This window comes from Caretta caretta, chromosome 1 (assembly GCF_965140235.1).
Source record: "Caretta caretta isolate rCarCar2 chromosome 1, rCarCar1.hap1, whole genome shotgun sequence".
In the NCBI taxonomy this organism is placed as follows: Eukaryota; Metazoa; Chordata; order Testudines; family Cheloniidae; genus Caretta; species Caretta caretta.
In genome coordinates, this window is record NC_134206.1 from 277,446,682 (window position 1) to 277,467,620 (window position 20,939).

General features: G+C 44.8%; 1 protein-coding gene across 5 annotated transcripts in view; it reads right to left on the reverse strand.

Moving 5' to 3' along the window:
- LRRIQ1 (leucine rich repeats and IQ motif containing 1) overlaps positions 1-20,939 on the reverse strand; it is a 182,635-nt gene that overhangs the window by 156,090 nt on the left and 5,606 nt on the right. For 3 of the 5 annotated variants that reach the window (XM_048835653.2, XM_048835652.2, XM_048835655.2), the window contains exons 3-8: positions 14,358-14,469; positions 12,433-12,527; positions 11,036-11,153; positions 10,186-10,415; positions 8,744-8,818; positions 6,984-8,219 (exon numbers count right to left, since the gene is read on the reverse strand). In XM_048835653.2, the coding sequence (XP_048691610.2) occupies positions 6,984-8,219; positions 8,744-8,818; positions 10,186-10,415; positions 11,036-11,153; positions 12,433-12,527; positions 14,358-14,469 (1,866 nt within the window). Of the gene's footprint in view, positions 1-6,983; positions 8,220-8,743; positions 8,819-10,185; positions 10,416-11,035; positions 11,154-12,432; positions 12,528-13,468; positions 13,623-14,357; positions 14,470-20,939 lie in introns of all 5 variants that reach the window. The other 2 variants (XM_075124308.1, XM_048835654.2) reach the window with 2 other exon arrangements.

Genomic DNA, 20,939 nt, shown 5'->3' on the forward strand with positions numbered 1-20,939 from the left:
CCCCCCCGCCGTCCGTCCCTGCTGGCAACCTGCCATCTGCCTCGGATCCAGCTGTTTGCTTTGAACTTTGCCTTTCGGACCGGACATAACAGCCGACCAAACGAGACTCTTTGGACAAACGTGCATGGGTCCACAGCCCCCCCCCCGGACTGTTCATCCCACAGCTTGCCCCTATCACCGGACCCCGATTCCTGTTTTTCCCCCCCTTCCAGTCCAACCCATTTGGTACCCCCCGCCTGCAGCCCAGCAGGGAGGAGCGGTTAATCTGCTTCCCCCTCCCCCCTCCTCCTTCCGGTGTCTCCCCATCTCTCCCTGCTCACAATGGCGGAGAATGAGAGGGGCGAGGCCCCTTTACCAATATCAGTTGTTCCTCCCCCACCTCCCCCCCACCCAACCCCCGAGCCCCCCACCACCACCACCACTGTCAAAATACCTGCCACCGCCCCCGCTGGGGCACCGGCAGCAGGAGGCACCGGGGCGATTACTGCCACTGCTTCGTCCACCGCCCCCCCAGATTCTAGGACTCCCCCCCCCCCCAGCTGGCCGAAAAGGCCAGGGCGGGAAGAAAGGAAAGGGCCCCACTAAAACCACTAGGCCCTCCATGGCAGGGGCTGCCCCCACCGCTGTGGCCTTGTCATCAACCATGGCGCCCCCCCGCTGTTCCCTCCACCAGCTCTGCAAACGTCCCTCCCCCGGCCCCCAGGACGTATGCCAGGGCGGTGGCAGGCTCCCCCCTGCCTGCCACCTCGTCATCTCGCCCACCCACTGCCTCCGCTACCATCACCAGCGGCCGGGGCCCCTTCCCCACTTGACCAGGAGGCACGGTGTCCGTTGCCTCCTGGTGCCCGCCTCGCCCCACGTAGAGACATACGTGCAAGCGTTGGCGAACGTGGTAGGACCCACGGCTATTGTGGTGGCCTCCAAAATGTATGGGAAGGTCGTTTTTTTCTTAGCTTCAGAGGCTGCTGCTCAGGAGGCGGTGGAGAAGGGACTGGCGGTGGGGGGGGGTGTTTGTCCCCCTAGAGCCGCTAGAAGACCTGGGCGTTCGCCTCGTCCTCACCTCCGTTCCTCCCTTTTTACCCAATGCTGCCCTGTTACCCGCTCTCTCCACCCTGGGGAAACTTGTCTCTGTCATCAGCCCTCTCCCGTTGGGCTGCAAGGACCCCACCCTCCGTCACGTCTTTTGTTCTGCCGGCAAGTGCAGCTTCTACCGCCGGCGACGGTGCGTGACGGAGAGGCGCTCGAGGGGTCCTTCCTAGTCCACTACCAAGGATCCCGCTTTCGGGTCTTTTACTCCACCGGAGAGGCCCGGTACTACCTCTGCCGCTCAGCGGGGCACGTCCGCAGAGACTGCCCTTTGGCCCAGGGGGGAGGGGCACCTGAGACCCGGCAGGACATCGGCCCCGTCGTTGCCGACGTCCCTGGCCACCCGGCACCTGAAACCAACCCTCCTCCTACTCGATCCTCCGCTGCTCCCATCCGGGCCCAAGAAACACCTTCCCTACAACACCCAGGCGAGCAAGGGAGTCCCACCCTTGCTATTACCAATCTGGTAGAGTCTATGGAGGAGGATGTGGCAAAGATATTACCGGGTATAGGAGAGGGCCCGCCCCAAGGAGTTGCAATTTTTTTCCCTGCCATCCCCTTCCCCCCCAAGGCGTGAAATGGATTTAATAACACCAGCCTGTCAGACGCCCTGTCAGTGGTCCGCACCCTGCCTGCCAGCTTCAGCGGACCACGAGGCTGCATTAAGAGCCCCACCCGGGAATACCCCGGAAATCGTAACCCCACCCCCCATGAGCTGCAGCATGCACTACGGAAGTTCCTAGAACACACCCGTGGCGCCCGCAATAGGGTACAGCTGGCTCTTCAGCTACGGGGGGACTTTGACCAAATCCTCCAGACCACAAGGGCCCTTCTACAGGAGGGCAGGGGGCAAGGAAAGCGCGGTGCTGCGGCCTACGAGCGGGCCCGCGGCTTCCGAAACAATCTACTCATCCACGGGATGGGTCACGGGTTGCTGCGCAACCCGCCGGGGGCCAAGAACACCCCCACCCCCCCACATGACACCTCTTATTATTGCAACCCTGAATACCAGGGGCTGTAGGATGGCTCTCCACAGGTCCCAGGTGCTCTCTTACCTTCGGGAAGGGGGGTACTCTATAGTTTTCCTGCAGGAGACCCATACGGACCCGACTGCCGAGGACAGGTGGCAGCTGGAGTGGGGGGACAGGGTCTACTTTAGCCACTTCACGATTCGACAAGCTGGAGTGGTGACCCTGTTCTCCCCCAATCTACGGCCCGAGGTGCTAGGGGTCACTGAGGCTGTGCCGGGCCACCTGCTGCACCTTCGAGTCCTTATGGAGGGGCTCGTGGTCAATCTTGTTAACATCTATGCCCCGCAAACAAGCCCAAAGCGGCCACAATTCTATCAGCGGGTGTCCGACTTTCTCGGCACCCTAGATTCGCACGAGTGCCTGGTCCTGGGAGGGGACTTTAACACCACCCTCAAGGAACAGGACCGCTCAAGGGCCGAGCTGAGCCCGGCCGCCGCGAACATTCTCCGAGGAATAGTTGAACATCACTCCCTAGTGGACGTCTGGCGTAACCATCACCCAGATGACACTTCCACGTTCACTTTTGTCCGGGTGGAGGCCCATCGGTCACACCACTCTCGGTTGGACCGTATTTACTTATCCTGTTTCCATCTTTCACAGGCCCACTCCTCCGCCATTCAGCCGGCCCCATTCTCCGACCATCATTTAGTCACCATAACGGTCTCCCTCCATGCAGAGAGACCGGAGCCGGCCTATTGGCACTTTAACAACAGCCTGTTGGAGGACAAGAGCTTCGTGACGTCCTTCTGGGAGTTTTGGCTGGCCTGGCGAGAGCAGTGGTGTGCCTTTCCCTTGGTGCGGCAATGGTGGGATCTCGGGAAGGTGCGCGCCAAGCTCTTCTGCCGTGACTACACTCGGGGCACCAGCCGACGGAGAAATGCGGCGATAGAGCAGTTGGAACGGGAGGTCTTAGAGATGGAGAGGCGCCTGGCCGCCAACCCCAAGGACCCGTCCCTCTGCGGAGCGTGCCGGGAGAAGCGGGAGGAGCTCCGGGCCCTCGAGGACCACCGGGCCCGAGGTGCCTTCGTTCGGTCCCGCAGCCGCCTCCTTTGGGAGATGGACCGCAGCTCCCACTTCTTCTATGCCCTGGAGAAAACGAGGGAGGCCAACGAGGTCACCTGCCTTCTTGCGGAAGACGGCACCCCCTCACGGATCCGGAGGAGATGTGTGGGAGGGCCCGTGACTTCTACACAAGCCTTTTCTCCCCGGATACAACCGATCCTGGCGCTTGTGGGGTGCTCTGGGAGGAACTCTCCACGGTCAGCGTGGGCGACCGAGACCGACTAGAGCTGCCTCTCACCCTGGCCGAGTTCTCGGAAGCCCTCCGTCGCATGCCCACCAATAAATCTCCGGGCATGGACGGGCTGACCGTGGAGTTTTACCCCACGTTCTGGGACATCCTCGGCCCAGACCTAGTCACTGTCTGCGCTGAGTCCTTGCAGAGCGGGGTCCTCCCTCTGTCGTGCAGGTGAGCGGTGCTCGCCTTGCTGCCGAAGAAGGGGGATCTCCGCGATTTACGAAACTGGCATCCTGTCTTACTCCTTAGCATGGATTACAAAATCGTAGCGAAAGCAATCTCACTGCGGCTAGGGTCCGTGATGGCGGACGTGATCCACCCAGACCAGACCTATACTGTCCCGGGTCACAGCATTTTTGACAACCTATTTCTAGTCCGAGACCTTTTGGAACTCGGGCGGAGAGACGGTCTGTCGTTCGCCCTCCTGTCTCTTGATCAGGAGAAGGCGTTCGATAGAGTAGACCACGGGTACCTCCTGAGCACTCTGCAGGCGTTTGGGTTCGGACCTCAGTTTGTGAGTTTTCTCCGGGTGCTGTATGCCTCCGCGGAGCGTTTGGTTAGGCTCAACTGGACCCTGACCGAACCCATCAGCTTCGGGCAAGGAGTGTGGCAGGGGTGCCCCCTCTCGGGCCAGTTGTATGCTCTGGTGATCGAGCCTTTCCTCTGTCTCCTCCGCAGGAGGATGACAGGCTTGGTGCTGCGGGAGCCGGAGCTGCGGCTGGTCCTGTTGGCGTATGCCGATGACTTACTCCTCGTGGTCCAGGACCCGGGCGACTTGGCGCGAGTGGAGGCTTGCCAGGCCATCTACTTGGCAGCCTCCTCCACCTGAGTCAACTGGGTCAAGAGCTCTGGCTTGGCGGTGGGGGACTGGCGGCAGGTAAGCTCCCCCCACCCACGCTTCAGACCATCCGGTGGAGTGTGGGTCCACTGCTCTATCTCGGCGTTTACCTTTCCGCCACGCACCCTTCCCCGCCGGAGAACTGGCAAAATTTAGAGGGCGGGGTGATAGAGCGGATCCGGAAATGGACGAGGCTACTCCAATGTCTTTCCCTCCGAGGGAGAGCACTGGTGCTTAACCAACTAGTCCTGTCCACGCTCTGGTACCGGCTCAACACCCTGGCACCGGCCCCGGGTTTCCTGACCCACCTCCGGAGATTGATTCTAGAGTTCTTTTGGTCAGGAATGCACTGGGCCCCTGTTGGAGTTCTTCATTTACCCCTGAAGGAAGGAAGGCAGGGCCTGAAGTGTCTGTACACTCAGGTCCGCGTTTTCCGCCTCCAGGCCCTGCAGAGGCTCCTTTATAGTGCAGGTAGTTCGACGTGGAGCATATTGGCGCACGCCTTCCTGCGCCGCTTCCAAGGGCTCCGATACCACCGGCAGCTCTTTTATCTTTGTCTGAGAGGTTTTCTGCGAGACCTCTCCGGGCTGCTGGTCTTCTACCAGGACCTCCTCCGGACCTGGAAACTATTTCTAACAACCAGGTCCGTGGCGGCCACCATGGGAGCAGATCTCCTCATGGAGCCCATGCTACACAACCCCCAGCTCCGTGTGCAGGTGGCGGAGTCCCGCTCGGTGCGCCAGAGATTGGTCCTGGTGGAAGTCACGAGGGTCGGAGACCTCCTGGACTACAACCGGAGAGATTGGCTGGATCCCCTGACGCTCGCTCGGCGCATGGGGCTCTCCAGCCCTCGTACCCTCCGGCGCGTACTTCAGGAGGTGAAGGCCGCCTTGAGCCCCACTGCTCGGGCTTATGTCAACCGGGCCTTGCGCGAGGGTGCACCCCACCCATCCTCTACGCCAGGCCTGCCGGACCTTTCCATTGGGCCCCTACCCTGCCGATCCCAACAAACCCCTCACCCTTCCACTGCAAGCCAGCTGCATGAACTGCAGCCGGTCAGTTTTCAAATCACACCACGGAATTATTTATACACACTCACGCTTCACACCCTTCATGCCCACACCCTGGTGTCCCGCCCCGATACAAAGTGGCGGGACCTCCTGCCACCCTTGGAGGGTGAGCAACCTCGGTGGGCCAGCCTGTATTCCATCTTGGTCCCGAGGCCCGTCAGGGACATCAGTTGGCGGCTCCTTCACGGAGCTGTGAGCATGGGCGTGTTTCTGACACGGTTTACCCCCATCCCGGACACTTGTCCTTTTTGTAATGTGAGGGAAACCCTGGCACATGTATATCTAGAGTGTGCCAGATTGCAGCCCCTTTTCCGGCTCCTCACAAATATTCTATTGCGCTTTTGGCTTCATTTCTCCCCTCACCTTTTTATCTATACACTCCCCATCCGTGGCCCCACAAAATCGCGAGACCTCCTGGTTAACCTCCTCCTAGCCTTGGCTAAAACAGCCATTTATAAAACCAGAGAGGGGAGGTTGGCCCATGAAGTGTCCTGCGATTGTAGGGCCTTTTTCCGATCCTCAGTAGATTCACGTATCCGGGCGGAGTTCCTCTGGGCGGCGTCCACCGACTCCCTTGACGCCTTCGAGGAGCGGTGGGCGCTGTCCGGGGTTCTCTGCTCGGTGACCCCATCTGGTTCCCTCCGTCTGACCCTTTGATTGAGGGGAAGAGCAAGAGACGCCAGCCCCAGCCGTTGCCGCTGTGGATACCATCATTACTGTCATCTAGGAGGGGTCCTATAATACATGGGTGTCTACCCCCCACCCCTGAACTGCCCACCCCACAGCCGTGCCCATCTTGCCGGGCACTCTCAGGAGAGGGATAATCGGTGACACTGGGCGCGGCACTAGGTAACTCGAGGGGGTGGAAGACCACGAGTGTCGAGAAAGCCCCCCCGCTCTAGGCCACCAGGTAACTCAGGAGGGTGGAAGACCATGAGTGTCGAGGAAGCTCCCCCGCTCTGGGCCCAGACTAGCCTGAACACTTCTCTCCCCTGAAAGCTGTTGTGTTATACCTTCTGTTTGCCTTGTTTTGTTGCATAGTTTGTTTTGTTTTCTTTGGTAATTCTTTGTAAGTATTACAAATGAAATTCTTTTCTGTTTCAAAAAAAAAAAAAAAAAGACCTTCCCTGTTACCTTACCCAGGAAAAAGGGACCTGCTTAGTCTGGGGCTAATGTATCTGCTTTCTTTTTCTCTCCTGTAGCCATCTGACCCAACCCTGTCACAGTTGATAAAAGTCAGTTGACAATAATACAAATATGTGCCAGTCTCTTTTGCATTAAAATAAACTATTCTGCAGTTCTGGGCCATTTTATCAGTGTGAATCACATTTTGATAGAGACATGGTCTTATGCACCACTTCCTATCCCAGTCACAGAACATCCTTGTTTCAATAAAGCAATTTCTTATATGGAAAAATAACGTTAGGAAACTATGTATTTTCAGCTGTTACTTAATGCCGTTTAGCAGCTGAAAACAAAGATTCAGCACCACAAGAAGGATTTCCAAAAGCACTCAACATTGGCCTCATTGTTTTCCCTTTGAAGAAGTCAATGGGAATACCAATTAGGCCAACGCTGGCAGTTTTGAAAATTCCACCTCACGTGTCCAGTCAGCTCTCACGTACATCACTGCTTAAGAATTACTTACAGTATTTAGTTACCTGTTGGAGGGCTTTCCAGGGGCCACACTGAATAATCATTTCTATACTTAATGGAGGCATCTTACTAGCTGAGGTTTTTCTTGGTCTGCTTCTTTTAATGACTTTCTTTCTTTGGTTTTCCCTATAAATTTTAGACCAGGGTTTACACGTTGTCATCCACATTAGCCTCTTCTTTTCAACATCATCAAGTAGTGTTAGTGGCCTCTCAAAATACTTAATTACACTCTCACTTTTGTCCCAATCCTCAGAAACTCCCTCTTGAATTTCCTTCATCACAACCTCTGCTGTTTTAATTGTTTCAAACTTACACGATTGCATTTTGTGTTCACTGGTCCTGTTCTCTGGCTGGGCCTCCAAATTCCACTGACTGTTGTGCATACTGTTTTCCTTATTTGCGATTGCATCATTAGCTACAAGAACAATGGCTTCTCTATCCAGCATATTTGTATTTGTATTTTTATCAAGATCTATACTTTGTAGGCAACTTTTTCCTGTATGTGTCATCACATGCCCATCTTCATTTTCATTACTTTTTTCACGAGACTCTTCTTTCTTCTCAGAGTTTGGTGGTGTCTGTTTTCTGTCTTTTGGATTCTCCAAATTATTTGCCTCTTCTATCTTTCCAACATGTTTTTTTTCTGGTTTCTCTTCCTCTTCTTTTATTTCCAGTATCTGTTTCTTCTGCTCCTTTTCCTGTTCTCTTAGGTCTTTTATATTTTCTCTCTCTTTTTCTTTCTTTGTATTTTGTGTGTCTTTGTCTCTATTTTCTGTATTTATTGCTATTTTCTCTTTTTGTTTTGCTCCTTGTTGCCCTCTAGGTCCTTCTAGTTGCAGGCTTTTTTCTCGTTCAAGCCTCAGACTTACTTTCTTCTTTTCATATTCCTCACGTCTCCTCATCTGTTCCATATGAGCTTGTCTTTCTATTTCTTCTTGTCTCTTTCTCACCTCCTCTTCTTTTTGCTTCCTTTCTTGCATCCGTCTCCTCATTTTTTCTTCTTTTTCTCTCTTTTCTCTCTCCATTGTTTGTTGCAGTTCCTTCTTCCTTTTAATTTCTGCTTTCCATTCTTTTAAGATAGGAGCATATTTTCTGTACACGATAAATGCTCTAAATCTAGCTTGGATTTTCACAGCTGCTGTATTCCACTGCTCTGCCAAGTGTTGTCTTTCTTTTGCTTTCTGCTCTTCAAAGGCCCTTTTTTCCTCTTCTATTTGCAACTGTAGTCTTTTGATCAATTCCTGTGCCAAAACAACAATGGAAATACATTTTATTCAGCATCTGAATTATTGAACTCTTCCTTAAGATGTAATTGTAATATGTGAAACAAGACAGACATAGATTTATTCTTAAAAGGTATTTTACTTTCTGCTAATATGGTTTCTTCTACATTTCTCCAGGCAAGTCTGGACACAGGATTGTCTTCTTATCAGTACATGGAGACAAACTCCAGTTTGTAAAGTTGGCCAAAAGTTTTGTTTAGCTGGAGAACTTGAGAGCTATTTGCAGATGCTCAAACAAGAAGAGAAATGGACTGCTCAGCCAGAGTTAACCCTCTTAAAAGAAGGGCTGCTTTCACAAATTTCAAAAACTTTTTTCTTTTTTAAAACCACACACAGGTAAACTTTCTTAACACACATGGTATAAATCATTAAATTTGATTTAAAACACTATGTGTCTTCCTTCATAACAATGAAAGTATCTTTCAAGCATAGTACAATAACATTCAAATCCTTTTTGACAAAAGCTCATGTGTACAAATTACCTCATGTTGCCTAAACTTCTCTCTCCAAACTTCCTTTTCTTTCAGTAACTCATCTTCCATCATAGCTTGTTGCTGCTGTATAACAAGTAACCTTATATCAATTATTTTAATATATTTCATTACGTAACTCACTAAAATCACAGCTGACTATAAAAATAGCATTCTCCAAAGATCCACTTATTTTGTGCTGATACCTGAAATATAATAAGCAGTCAGGTTGGTTGAATCAAAACAAAACAAACAAACAAAAAAACAGTAGCTAAAAACTCAGATTCAATGTCACCCATTTGGTCATACCTTGAAAGACAAAACCAGGTCAGCAACTTGGTACTTTACTTTACTTTGGAGATTTTGAAGAACAAGATGGCAGTTATTTACCAATCTATTGTTGAGAATTAAAAAAAAGTGTCTATCCTTATGGGACATGAAGAGATCCTTCAAAATGCATACAGGCTAACTGATGCAATTATGTCTAAGTCTGAAACAAATGCACTGACAGAAGTGTGAACTACCCCCATTAGAATAGTGTATAATTCTGAAGTTCATAAGCTCTTTGAAGAAGGAACAATGTCTCCTATGGCTACATGAAAATTTTAGACCAAAACAGTTTTGACAGAAAACTGGGGTTTCGATGAAATGAAGTTTTTCACAACAAAATTCACAGTAAACAGAAATTTTTCATCAAAAAAGCAGATTCCTCAACACCAAAATATTTCAGCCTGAATATTTAGGCTGAAAACCAAAAAAATTGAAATCAGATACCTGAATCAGGTGCTTCATAGGAGCTGTAATTCATTTTTCTTATGCCCTCATTCATCTCTATGGCCTGAGATTCCCAGCCAGACTACAACTTCCATGATGCAACCACTTCACTTCACTATGAGGGAACTCTGGTGCATCAGGCAGGCATAATATGACCAAGGAGAACAACATAAAAAGAAAAGAACTGGAGCACAAGAAACAGAACTACAAATCCCAGGAGGCACCATAGCAGTGTTTGACTTTCAGCCAAAATATTTTGTTTTGGATTTTTCACCAAAAAGTTGGAAAATTTTCCATGAAAAAGTCCTTTTTATGAGTTGCTCTAGTATCTATCTTGTATCTGTACAGCATCTAGCACACTGGGGTTCCATTCTTGTCCAGGGATTTTGGCTGATACCATACTATAAATACTTACTAATAATGATAAAGCCTAACTATGACAATTTAAATGTCAGCTTTGTTAAGTAGTTCACAGCTGATCAAAACAGGGACAAGAGACAATCAATACAAAGATCTACATGATCTATTCTCAGCAGTATTTCTCTTTGGAACCAGAAGTGTGGGGATGTGCAGAGATTTGAGAGGGTACTTTTTTCCCCTCTCTTCAGCATTGATCTGTATGTTCAAGTAGTCCAGATAAATAAAGGGGTATGTTGTACATGTCTTTGTTAAAATGTTACCTTATGAAGCACCTCTAACTTCATCCTTTCAGCCTCAAATTCCTCCAGATATAGTTGCCTTCTTTTCTTTTCCTCTTCATTTTGTTTTTCCTCTATTTCCCTCTCAGCTTTCAGCTTTTTCCTTTTCTGGTCTTCAAGTTCTTTTTGTCGCTCCTCCCAAAGCTCAAATTCTTGCCTGCACCTTTCCTCTACTTCATGGTAAGTAAAGCTAATGGTCATGTCACAATTATCTACAAGAATTTAAGCAAACACACTTTTTAACTAAAAGTCTCAGCTCACAGTAATTACTTATCTGAAATCATGAAATAATTTAATGGATTGAAAAGAAAACAATATGAGTAAGATTTTGTGTTTGTACAGCCTACAACTTGAAGCCCTAGAGCAGGAGTTGCTGCTCCCGGGGCTGAAAAAGCGCTACGAGCAGAACGTGGCAGTCCATGGAGCTGATCTATTATGGGCTGCCTACAAGAGCTGGCACTGCACAAAATGCCCACAGTTCTATAGGCCTACCCACTCCAGCCTAAGGATCTGCCACAAACATACATGCCCACTATGCCAGGATTTGTAAGGAGGTCTTAGAGCAGTCCTACCTATGGAGGCACCAGGGCAATTTTCCCTTAGCCACGTGGAGGGGGGGGAAGAGGTGGGCCTGCCAGTGCGTGCTAAGTACCCACTATTTTTTTTTCGAGCCCGGAGCACCCACAGAGTTGGCACCTATGCATTGTAATATATATTGTACTGTACTGCCTTAACTATTCTCATCAAAAGGACAGAGCAGAAGAAATATTTTATTCAGCGATATTAGTATGCACTAATTAGCAGCACAAATAAATTAATATTGTTTGTTTACCTGTGACAGAGTGCTCATCAGCAACCACACTGCAAGTTGTATCTTCATTGATGGGTTGACTATTACTGTCCGAAGTTGCACTGGTCTGCAATTCTTCATTTTCTATTTCAGACAGTATCTGTATAAAACCAAAACACATTCTCATGATGAAATGAAATGGGATGAAGCTATAACAATCCAGAACATTTCAGATAAAGACTTTGGGTCAGGGTCTTCATCTTCATTGTCCAGAGTTTAGCAATCTAGGGGCTCTGATCCCTAACTGCAGCCTTTAGGCAACAGTATCACACAATTATATTTAAAATTAGAATGTTATTTTCTAGAGTAAGGAATATTTGGAGCAGTTCCCAAAAGATTGTAGTGCTTTCTTATATTTTGTATATTGAAAGGGAAATGGTCAAAATATATTTTTTGTAAGAAATTGCACAAGTAAATGCAAGTACCATATGTATAAATTAATTCTACTAGGACATTAAATACATGGCATTGATCACACAGGGAAACTGAAAAAAACATTATTGGAAAACAACACTGCATGGATCACATCTTCTAATTTTTCTTCCCTTGTTCTTCACTGCCAAGAATTGATCTACTCCCGCTACGGATTGACCATCTGCACAGTGTAGGTACAGTTCTACATTTGTGATATCACCACCATCACAGTAAATAATTGTGCTGTCACAAACAGGACGGTCACAAGAAAATGCTCTCTTAATGGAATTAAATTTCATATTTTATACAGTGCTCACTGGTAAAAACAGGGAAACAAGTAAAAGGTGGTACATAAACAGAACTGAACTGTTTTTAAAATATAGGTTCAGGTTTTCTAAGGTACCTATGAGAGTTTGGCAACTGAATGCCACTGAAATTCAATGGAAATTATGTGCCTAACTCCATGAGTCGGACTTGAAAATTCCAGTCATAATTCTTTTAACATTTTCCCTGAAACAGCAAAACCTCGTCAATAAATGAATTATGTTAGTGATCTCATAATCCTAATAATGAAAAGAAACAGACAATGGTAAAATAGATAAATTTAAAAATGAACACTATAAAAATGTTATATGATAAAAATGACATTTTGCCTCTGGATTAAATATGAATAATTGATAGACCAAGTCTATTATAGTCATTTAATGTTCATCCCCACCACTTAAGACATTTATACCAAATGTTATAACTTCATGATCTGTGGACTAAGTATATCACAGCCAAGGACCCCAACCTGCAAAACCACATGCAAATGCTTCCCCTTATACACCATGTGCACCACTAGTCCCATGGGGACTACTTAGAGTGTGTAAATTTAAGCATGTGCATTGGTCATTGTAAGATTGGGTCCAAAAAAGAAACTGATTATCTGAATCTATTATAAAGATGGTTTAAACATAGAATACCCTCTTCTTCAATGCATCTGGATCTTCATTGTATTCAGAAGCCAACTCTGCCAAGTACTCTGAAGCTGGGCTAGAAATTACTCGATAGATATCACCTGAGGAGGGAAGGGGGAGAAAAAAGGACATTGGGAGAAGATGTCTTAATCTAAGTAGTATAATTCTGGTGAATGCTAGTTCCCTATTATCTGTCCATAAAATCCAAAATCAGAAACACAATGCGTTTGTGCTTTAAAAGCATACACCACAGGTACTATTTTAAGAAAAACCCCAAATCCACTCAGACAAGAAGAGGTCCAGTTAATATTAATTAAATCTAATTAATCTACGCTAATTAAAGCACTGGATATATAGAAATAAATATTAGAGTAAAAAAAAAGAAAGAAAGAAAATCTATGGCAACAGCATCTATGCAAAGAAAACTACTCCACAAGACAAGACACATTTAAACATTCTCCAGTAGTAGGAGGTAATAAGTGTGCAGTGGTTACTTTTTTAGAGTAAGAACTGTGACAAATTGAAGCTTCCCTAAAGGACAAGGTAAATAAGTAAGCATATACATAAATTATATTTAGAATATACATAATTCTTATTACTGAGAAAAATGGAAGAAACTTCCCCTAAGGATGAATAGGGAACACTTAACTTTATTCAGAAGAGGTCCCAACTAAATGATGTGAAACCTGGAAACTCTGACTAAACTGGGATTTGGAGTCTCAACAAAGTAGGGTAACTTAGTAACAAAGAGATCAGTCTTTGAGGTGTTCAATTACCTCAGCTCCCACTAATTTCAGTGGGAGGCAGGGGTGTTGAGCACCTCACAAGATTGACCCTAACAAGAGCATGGTCTAGAGAGGGCGAGTACTACTATTTCAGAGAACAATCCTGTGAGAAGACCTGCCAGCAGTGGCCCCAGGTGCAAAGATCCACCCTAGCAAATGCTATTTCTGAATTAAGTCTTTAGAGATTACAAACGTTAAACATGTGTGGTGGGGTGGGGATGCGGGGGAGAAGAAAAAAGAAAAAACTCATGATTGACCTGAATAGTCTGGAACAGTGTTTCTCAACCTTTTTGATACCAGGGACTGGCTTGCTGCCTTCGAAAACTGTGTCAGGGAGATCTTAGGGGCTGGCACCAGTCTATGGACCGGTCGTTGAGAAATACTGATTCCTTGTGGTCCACAGAATTGGGGCTTCAAAACACAAGAAGGGAAGGCACATTATGCATCACTCTTCAGCATCCCACAACAATGAAGTTAGAAGTGACTGTGGTGACATTCTGGAGCCTGGATGGTTTCCCAGTAGCAGGGTAGGAATCAATTATGCAGGATATGAGGAAGGAATTAAGGATGGGATTAAGACAACTTCAACTTGTCCTCTATACAGCACATGTGTAAAATGCCTTGGACTTCCATCTCTGCAGACCGTCTAACATTATGCAGAAATTTTAGAATATCCTTGTCTGAATCAATGAGGCAGAAAAGAATGCAGATTTTAAGAACTCTTATAACAACAGAAACCTTTCATGCTATTGTGAAGGCTAGAAAAGCAACACCACCTCAAGCCGTTGGCATTGCAGTCTATAAACTATTAACCAAGATTTCCGTATCACTGAACACAGTCATATTTACTAGCCAATCCTTTGCAAACTGTTTTGTAGTAATAAAAGTGATGCATACCATACTATACAGGACCTCATATTTTCCAGACTACATGCTACATTACTTAACGATAATCAGAGAACATCTGAAAGAGTATAGGAGCTGCAATACTAGGTGATGAGTTAAAGTTGGTGCAATAGGTTTCATAGTTTTGTTGCATTTGACGATTTATGTTATATTATGGATGGTTGTTAGTTTGGTCTGCACTGTCAATATGAGGGTTTGAGGGGGCACATCACACATACATTTATTATAGTCATAGCTTACTTGTGGTTTTTTCATCTTCCAAGTCTTGCAGTATAAAATTTTCAGCATTTTGACTTCTGTTCTTCACAAAGTTTAGACAGTACAGAACTGATTCTGGTAATTCATCTGAAGTCTAGAAGTAAACATTATTTTAAATTAAATTCTGTATGTTCATCTCTCTGTGAAGACCACAGGCAAACCCTTAACATTCTTAATTAAAGTCCATGGGTCTGTCTACATAGCTATTTTAAAAGCACTAGCACTAGCCAAGACTATCTACCCAGGTTGAGAGACTCATTCCTGGTTCACTCCAAAATGCTGTGTAGACATACCGTATGCATCCCTCACTAAAACATTAGTTTTTTAGTGAGGGACACACACTCCCTCCCACAAATCATGTATTTTTTCAGTCAGGCCTTGTTTCATTATTGTGTCACTCATTATTTGACAGTCATTTAGATTTCACAGCAATCTAATTACTACTGCCCTCTAGAAGCATCTTTCTAATTGATATTGTTTTCTTTGTTATTGGTTTGATCCAAGTTGAACAAAAGGACAAATGATTCAATACCCACGTCCTCAGCAAATACCCTAATCACCAGATTACAGAGTCAGTCTCTCTCAATCTCTTCTGATGGAACTGTTCTACTTATGATAAATTTAATATTCAGAGCGCCAGCTAGAGAATGAGGCTGTAGCCTGGTGGTTAGGATACTTTCCTGAAATGTTGGAGACCAGGAGATTCAAGTCCCCAACCCTGAGTTGGGAACCCCTGGTTCCCTACAGTCTATGCAAGTATCTTAACCATCAGGCTTTCAGCTGTCCTAGGGTGGGTGGGTCTCTCCCTCTTTCAAGCGCTGGACCTGAAAAACCTCCCAATGAAAATTTCATCAACACCAATCCATTTCCACAAAACATTTCAGTTTTGACAAATCAACATTTTTGGTGGGGCAAAATTCTCATTTATGTTTTTTTCAGGCAGCTCTACTATTTAATAATTTATCATTTCAGTGGATGGAAGCAAAGTGCACTAGGTTGGGAACAGGATGCTTCTGCAGGGATGGAAATGAAATGAACAGAGAAGGGGGGGAAACAAGGCAGAGATCACAGTGGCCTGAAAGGGAACAGATTTTCTTCAGAATGATGAGCATTACAAGAAGGCACTGAACAAGTAATAAATAACTAAATATTTAGTTACTACATAAAGGCAACATAGTCTCCTTGATCTCTGTAAAAACTGCTTACTGACATTAGAGAGCATTCCATTGTGCATCTAGGGAATGTATAGTCCTGAATTTATACCCCAACCCAGGGACATTAATTAACCATAGAATTTAGCTTTTTCAGATGAGCCTGCAAATGACATCTTTGCTCCCACTGTACTCCATTTCACTGGTACTCTACTCTATCCACGACTACATAAGTCACAGGCAGAAAGGCACAGAGGAGCAACCGGAAGCAGAGGAGTGAACTCAGTTCTGTGGAATATCATCAGCAGATTGCTCACCTGGGCAAGAGAGACCTCACCCTCATTGTTCAGAATTTGTATTTGTTTTTCCTCATTAAGGGTCCCAATCCTGTGAAGAATCCAGTGCCTTCTGAGAGCTGCTGAGTGTCAATGCCTTTTTATATCAACAGGAGATTAAGGTGATCATCATCATTCAGGAAGCACTTAGTACTCAGAGGCCCTGAACATTGAGAGGTCCTGACATTCATTATTCTAGTGGGAGTTGTAGGTGCTTAATGACTGTCAGGATCAGGCCTTATGTTTTTAAATAGATCCCCACTGGCCAATGCTCTAGGAACTTTCTGCCAATAGGCAGCGGTAGTTTACAAAGACAAAAGGTTCTGATGATGGAAATAACACAATGGGTCCTTGAGATTACAGTCATAGTCCAAAGACTTTGAAGAAAGGATGCATCCCTACAGAAAAGTGGTAGCAGAGAATAAGTGATGGTGGGAGCAGGAAGCCAAAAGAGGTGCCAAAGGAGAGCAATAAAAATGTTTGTTACCAAAAACACATTTATTTCCATGATCATATATTGGTCAATAAGGAGTAAATGAAGTGATTTAGATTTAAAAAAAACAAACAAGTGAAAACAGAGCATTAGAATGCAAAGTGTCAGACAACCTTAACAGGCATCACTACATGCTCTGCTCCTATGAGGACTGACCCAAAACTCAAACCTAACAAAGTAAGGTTGAAAAAGGTTTGGGTCAATCTCACTTGGGCTTTGTTTCCACATTCCTATACACTACCGACATCATAATTCAGATATAAAGAAGTGCTGCACCAACCTCCATAATTTTTACCTTAAGAAATTTCCTGAAATTCAGTTTAAACCTTTATTTTCTCAGTTTCATCCCATGATTCCCAGTTATAATCTACTGGATCTACCTTTAGCAACTTCTCTGTCTTCATATTTTTTACCCTCCAAATAACTTTTTCCAACGACTATATGTACTTAAATTACTAAGGTCCTGACCCTCTGTGTAGGTAGACCCCCGAGCCCATGGAGAACTGACTTTAGGATTGAGGGCCTACAAGAAGACAGTATGCAGTTCTGTTAATCTTTACACATATATTAATCTATTTTGTCCCTTACTTCTCCCCCTCCCCTCTTAGCTCTTTTCTGAATTCCATCCAGCTGATTGACATAATTCTGGTATGTAGGTGCCTAGAATAGCATGCAGTATTCTTGGTGTTCTTGAGGAACTTTCTGATTTTGATGAGGTTGGAAGTACTCCAAGAAAATGAATAGTAGGACTTGGTGGTCTAGAGTAGACCAGACTGTTTAGTCTGGAGAAGAGAAGACTGATCGGGGACATAATAACAATTTTCAAGTACATAAAAGGTTGTTACAAGGAGAAGGGAGAAAAAATGTTCTTCTAAACCTCTGAGATAGGACAAGAACCAATGGGCTTAAATTGCAGAAGGATGGTTTAGATTGGACAGTAGGAAAAACTTCCTGTCAGGGTGGTTAAGCAGTGGAATAAATTGCCTAGGGAGGTTGTGGAATCTCCATCATTGGGGATTTTTAAGAGCAGTTTGGACAAACACCTGTCAGTGATGGTCTAGACAGTGCTTCTCAAGCTATCTGATGTGGGGGACCGGCAATTTTTTTTTCCCAATGTGTGCGCAGACTGGCAGCCAATGGCTCGTGGACCAGCACCGGTCCGCGGACCACCACTTTGAGTAGCACTGGTCTAGATAATACTTAGTCCTGCCTGGAGTGCAGGGGACTGGACTAGATGACCTCTCAAGGTCCCTTACAGTTCTATGATTCTATGAATACTACATATAATTATAGGCATATACCAGAATTATGTCTGTCAATGGAATGCAGCGTTGTTGTAGCTGAGTTGGTCCCAGGATATTGGATCATTTGCTGTTGATGGAAGGTACAAGCTTTTAGCTTCTTCCTCGGGTATGGGGAAGGTAACCAGGTATGGGGAAGGGAATGTCTGCAACACCGTGGTTACCCTCCTCATACCAAAGAAGAGCTCTATGACGCTAAAAGCTTGTACCTTCCACCAACAGAACTTGGCCCACAATAAAAAGTATTACCTCATCTACCTTGTCTCAATCAACTGGACAGAATTCAGAAGACAGCTTAAAAAAAGCAGGGAGAGGGGGGAAACTAAAGGGATTAATTTATATGGAAAGAATCAAAACTCGGGAAGTATTGTACAAGACGGCTTCTTCTTGCAAAATTTGCAAGCCAAATTTTTAAGACCAAAGATTAATTTGGTTAACCATCACAACTTTTATCTATCTTATCACCTTTTAAAGTTCATCCATCTTTAACATCGAAAGGTTCTGTCAAAAATTACAATCCACTGGAATCTGATCTTGTGACTTCAGCAGAATGCCCGACCTACCAATTTGAGTTTTCTGAAAGTCAGGTTGCAACTCATTCTATATCCCATAAATAGCTTTCTTTTAATACATGCCCTTTTAAATACACAGTTCACAATAGGTATTTCTTTAATATCAGTTTATTTCAGGGGCTTATCTGTCACTTCAAATTTACATTTTCATGGAGCTCAATTAATAGGAGGAGGATACATTTGAAGGAGGTTTTCCTCCAGGGAATAAATATTAGGAAATAGCATATTAGTCATCTAGACTCTCTCATATCTCACAAAAATCAATTATTTCTTTTTTTTTTAAATAAAAATCAGATTTTTTTTAATTTAAATTGGATTTTTTTTTTATAAAAATGCTTTTTTCCCCTCAAAAAGCAATCTAAAGATAGTTTTAATTAAGACACATTATAGCTCAAAGATATCTCATCATGGAATAGAGATTATAAATTCTAATTCTATAGTATGAGATAATATATTAATGTAATGTTTAAGAAAAGTTTTGTAAATGAGTTCCAATTTTATGGGGTTCCAGGGGCTTCTGTATAGATTATTTAGGTTAATCTTTCTATCTATTCAATGAGACTCAGTGCTCAGTCTAGAAGATACCATCAGAGATGCTTAGTTACTTTGGCCTGATCTACACGACGGTGGGGAAATCGAAGATATGCAACTTCAGCTACGAGAATAGCGTAGCTGAAGTCGACGTATCTTAGATCAACTTAGAATCACTTACTTCGCGTCCTCGCAGCGCGGGATCAACGGCCGCCGCTCCCCAGTCGACTCTGCTTCCACCTCTCTCCGTGGTGGAGTTCTGGAGTCGACGGCAGAGCGATTGGGGATCGATTTAATCACATCTACATGTCTATCGATCCCCGATAGATCGATCACTACCCGCCGATCCAGTGGGTAGTGTAGACGTGGCCTTTTGTAGTTCTCAAACTGGATTTGTGTCTCCAGAGATAACATGCTTGTTAACAGCAAAAATGTTTTTTTAAATAAATAGATAAATAATATAGAGAGGTGAAAAATAACAGACCTCAACCCTACTGTCCCTTTGCAAATTTGTGTACACAGACCCAATCCCTTACCTCTTTCTAAGAGACTGCAAAGTTTCAAAAAGTTCCAATGAATAGAAGATTGTTGGGGGCAGAAAAGATCTGGACAAGGAGAAGAAGTCTGGAGATAAATGTGAGGAGGGAGGGACAGGCAACAGAAACAAAAGTGAAACTGTTTGAGCAGCATATTCCAGAAGTCTTGAGGTCTTTCTGAGTGTAACCTTCATAGATTTGAGATCTACCATACCATTCTCTCACTAGGAGGAAAAACCTATAATGGCAGCAGGCCATAAAAGAGTTCCAGTTTGGAAATATTTTAATGAAGTTCCTCTACCTGTGGGTAAGACAGGCATGCGTGAAAAATGCAAACAGTACAACAAAGAAATGCAAGGCCTGGTTGTCCGAATGAAACAACATCACGAGAAGTGTTCCTTCTCAGGAGGAAGCTGCATTGAAGATGATGAAAGGAACATGTCTGAACATGCAGGATCTTCAGGTCGGTAAAATTTTTTATTTCATACTTCTTTCTTAAGGACTGCCTGTCTTCACTCTGGACTATTCTTGAATTCTCATGTTTGAGCAAAAAAATATAGTTGTTACTCTATGGTACTATCATTTTAGACGCAGTTTGATAAAAAAATAAATAGCTGAAATAGGCAGATCTTCCTTTTACAATTTCACCTTTAAAGTAGTATTGAGTGTCAGTGAATGCAATGAGTAAATGAGCAGTATGGTAATAATAATTAAATAACTACTGTACATTGACTTATTTTGTTTAGGAGAATCCATCCTCAATTCCAGGATTCTGAAGACTATCCACCTTCAAGATCACCATCATTTTCCCACAGTTTCAGAGTTATCTGCCAATGATAGTGTTTTAGTCACATCATGCATGTCACATAGCCACAGTATGCAAAAAGAAAAAAAAAAAAGTCTCCTTCGTCCATAAACAACCATAGATAAATTTGTGATAAGAATCAGCAGATTACAAAAAGAAGTAATTGATGAAAAAATTCCCCGGTTTGTTTATGCAACAAACTCTCCTTTCTGTATGATTGAGAACCCACACTTCATTAACATGGTTCAGTCATTAAGACCAGGATACAGTCCACCCGATGGAGCAGATGTCGCAGGCAAATTGCTGGATAAGTGTATGAAAGAGAAATTGAGCAGTGTGCAAAAGGTCTAGAGGGTGAAATTGTTCACCTGAGTCTTGATGGGCGGATGTCCTCAATGATCCTGTTGTGTGTGCTTGTGTGACAACAGAAGAAGCGGATGTCTTCCTTACAGAAACAATCGATACCTCAGGAAATGCACACACAGCAGAATACTTACAAGAAGTAGCAGTAAAAGCTATAACAAACTGTGAAAAACAATTCAAATGTCTAGTACGCAGCTTGGTCACAGACAGTGCTGCAAATGTATCCAAGATGAGAAGAAATTTAGAACACAGTCCCCAAGCTAATAACATATGGTTTCAGTGCTCATTGGATGCACCTCCTAGACAAAGACTTCAGTGTTCCAGAAATAAAGCCTAATGTTGAAATTGCAAAATACTTCCGTAATAACCACTTTGCAGTAGCTGCTCTGAAAAAAGTGGGAGGAACCAAGCTAACTCTCCCACAAGACTTGCGATGGAACTCAGTAGTGGACTGTTTTGAGCACTATATCAAGAACT